The sequence below is a fragment of the Cynara cardunculus genome, assembly GCF_001531365.2.
Source record: "Cynara cardunculus var. scolymus isolate 2C chromosome LG 1, CcrdV1, whole genome shotgun sequence".
NCBI classification, from domain to species: domain Eukaryota; kingdom Viridiplantae; phylum Streptophyta; class Magnoliopsida; order Asterales; family Asteraceae; genus Cynara; species Cynara cardunculus.
Genome location: NC_037528.1, coordinates 46,378,138 through 46,381,506, shown reverse-complemented (window position 1 = coordinate 46,381,506; position 3,369 = coordinate 46,378,138). Strand labels below are relative to the sequence as shown.

Sequence of the window (3,369 nt, the reverse complement as noted above, 5' to 3'; positions counted from 1 at the left end):
ATTTAGTTTTTTGTTTAAGTTTTTTTTTACCTTATCACACCAAATTAATTAGTTTTAATCAATAAAAAATTAAAAATTATATAAATAAAAAAAAACTTCTTTCACTAATGTCAAAAATTATTTTCCTTTAAACAGAAAACATCAACACCTATTTTTAAATAAGTGTGATCTTATATTAACTTGGTTTAAATTTTATTGTCATTATTAATTATAATGTTAAATTTTATTGTTAAAATTATTATTTTTTTAATTATAATAAGTATTTTTTAGGTATTATAATTGTAGTTTTTTTTATTATATAAACTGTGGACCGGTTCATGATTGAGAGTAAAAGATTTATAAAATGTGTAGGAAAGAGAAAACTGACATGACAGTAAGAGAAAATTGACAGTGCCAATCCTTCTTTTGAAGTTGATCTTTCATTTTTTTCTCTCTCGTTCATTTATAACTTATGTATATTTATTTCATTGCTTCTATTTCTTCTGTACCAAGATTGAATGTTCTTTCATCGCCTTGTCGATACAGTCGATAGAGTTAGTTGACAAAGGTTTATGTTTACCTTTATCCTTTGAATCTTTCCTTCCCACTGGACACACATTCGATGTTAGCTCAGGATTCGACGTGTTTGCATTTGAGGATGGTGAGGTGTATTGGCCTGAACCATTTTCCTGTTCCACTCCTATCTTCTACTAGGCCAATGTCTACAGGTCTCTCTGGTTGAGTGATCCGGCACTAGATTAGAAATTCCGGAAATTGAGAAGTAGCAGGATTTGGGTAAAATGCTATTTGAAAACTTAGTGTGATAGTTTGAGAAATTTGATATTTGGTACACTAGGATTTGAAAATTGTCTGGGGTTCATCATAAGAAAGTTAAGATTAGGGTACATTGGAATCTGAGGATTTGTATCGTGTGCATCATCATTTGGATTATAGGATAAAAGTTGAGAGAAACTGAAAAATAGGTTGAATTGGGGCTTTGATGGATCCATTAGAAACCATAGCAGATGAAAAATGAGTGTGAATTTAATGATGGTATGTTCTGAAACCTCAAGCCTACATGACATATAATGGTAATGAAACCATATATCACGGGTGAACAACTATAGACATCCCAGATGAAAAGTAGCATCTACTATAGACATCACAGGTGAACAGTAATGTCTATTATAGATATAACAGGTGAATAGTGCCATATATCAGGAGCGAACAGTGTTTATATATCAATGACATGTGTTCAATAATGTAAGAATTTCATATATCATCCTCGTTATTTTTAAAAATGTCTGAATCTGAGAGTGATTCTTCTTCGTCTTCAACATCTGATAAATTTGTTCAATGGTTTATTGATAATTCTTCCTCTAATTTTGTGTTCACCTTTAAACATGGTTCACACACGACACTTGCTACCATGTGGTTGACGATCAAAACAAGGTTCAAGGGGTCACCTCGGTGGTTTTTCTTCAGTGTCCACTTTTTCACACACATGACACGACACCCTTCGTATGTGAAATATGAAGAATTAAACAATAGACCAAAGATTATCTTGAAAAAATCCACATCTTTTTTTTTTTTTTTTGATTAACCTGGATGTCCAACCTGCTATGCGAACCGACTAATCCCAGGGCAACCACCTGCCTTGCAGATAGCTCGGAGTCAAAGCATTTGAACCTCCATGGCCACAGGGGGATTTTTATTCCTTCTTGGATTTGAACCTGGGACTTCCTGGTACTTTTAACCTTTGGAGCCAAGCTCAAACCAATCAGGCACCACCCTTGTGATTAAAAATCCATATGTTTGTTTCTTATAGTCAATGGTGCTACCACTTAAAACAAAATTCTAGGTCCCTCTTAGTTTATCAGCTAGATTTGATCAAACATGACTAATTTATGATTTATCAGCTAACAACTAGCTTATTAGCCAAACGCTAGCTTTTCAGCTAATAGCTAGCCTATTGTCAAACATAGCCTTGATCATCGAGATCATTTCAATAGGTTCATGTAACCTAGAATAGTCCCTCGGAGAACAAGGTGATGGCGTTCTTTCGTTGTTGCCACCCAATACATACCCGACAAAGATTTCCACTGTTCGCGAGGGACTATAGGTTATAGGGAATTCGTCATTCCGATGTTGGAAAAGTGTGTACCATAACCAGGGAAGGTTCAAACTACAAAAAAATTGTAACTTGGTATATATGTATATCTAATGCATACCAGAAAAACGAGAACCACAGAGAGGCTGCATGCATACGCTCACCGGTATGGCTTCGCATCCTGTTTGATGCCTTGAGGGAGTTGAGACCTGGGTTTGGCGAATTCCACGAATATAACCCTACCATCGAGAAACTGCCAAAGGAAGACCAACGAAAAGTAAGTCCAGAATGTACGAAACATGCAATGTTTTCTCATATTTGATTAGAACAAATACAAATTACAAAACATGTGTCATAAGATCTCTATTTTGTTCAGAAGATTTGGGAAAATTATGCAAAAATGGTTAGTAACCAGCAACTATTGAGCCGACCCACATTGTCCTGCTCCAAGAGCGTCATGGGAAAGGAAAATCGAATACGTAACGGCCTGCTAGGTGGTTGGTTTAAGATATCGGTGCCAATGTGACTACCTCACTGCGGTTGCCAGGCTCGAACCCTTGTGCAAGTATAGGACCATGGAACCAACTATGCTACGCTCTGGGGACAAGATGGGAAAAATCATGACATTGATCTGTCGTCATCAACCTACTCAGTTATATTATTTCCATCAGTTTTCCTTTCATTATGTCTGTAGATGTTAATCACAATTAGATAGTTGATTGGACGTTTCAGATGCTCGATCGTTTTTCCATTTTTCCTCAAGTATTACAGGGTTTCTTGCTAAAATATCATGCTATATTTCGTCGTATATTGTTAAATTTGTGCATATGATAAAATATCGGTTTGGCATCTCTGTCATACTTATTAAGGTTTACAAACATGACTCATATATTACTTGAATCACCATGTTCTTTATCATCTTCTGCAAAATGGTATTGCTATGTACATCTGTGAATGACATCTTGGTTGAGATTTTAATGTCTGAAAAGAATTTTTATGATAAATATGAAACTTTGGTTAGATTAATAAATGTTTTCAAGTCAATAATGGGGATTTTAGATCTATGTGACTTAACTCATTAGGTCCAGCTTAATCATCCAGAGAGTTTATTCAGCAAAACAGACAAACAACAATTTATTTAATTCATTCAGACAACTTTATCCATACAGGACTTAATGGGAAAATAACCAAACAGCCCCAAATGAAATAGATCTATAGACCCCATTATTGACTTGAAAAAAGATGCACTTTTAACCATCTTTAATATAGTAAGACCCAAA

General features: G+C 34.9%; 1 protein-coding gene across 1 annotated transcript in view; it reads right to left on the bottom strand.

The window, feature by feature from the left end:
- Window positions 1-1,864: 1,864 nt before the first annotated feature.
- Window positions 1,865-3,369, bottom strand: part of LOC112520457 (organelle RRM domain-containing protein 6, chloroplastic) — a 6,036-nt gene continuing 4,531 nt past the window's right edge. Inside the window, exon 4 of the mRNA XM_025128860.1 lies at window positions 1,865-2,342. Within this exon, the coding sequence (XP_024984628.1) occupies window positions 2,250-2,342 (93 nt within the window). The 3' untranslated portion in view covers window positions 1,865-2,249. The remainder of the gene's footprint in view (window positions 2,343-3,369) is intronic.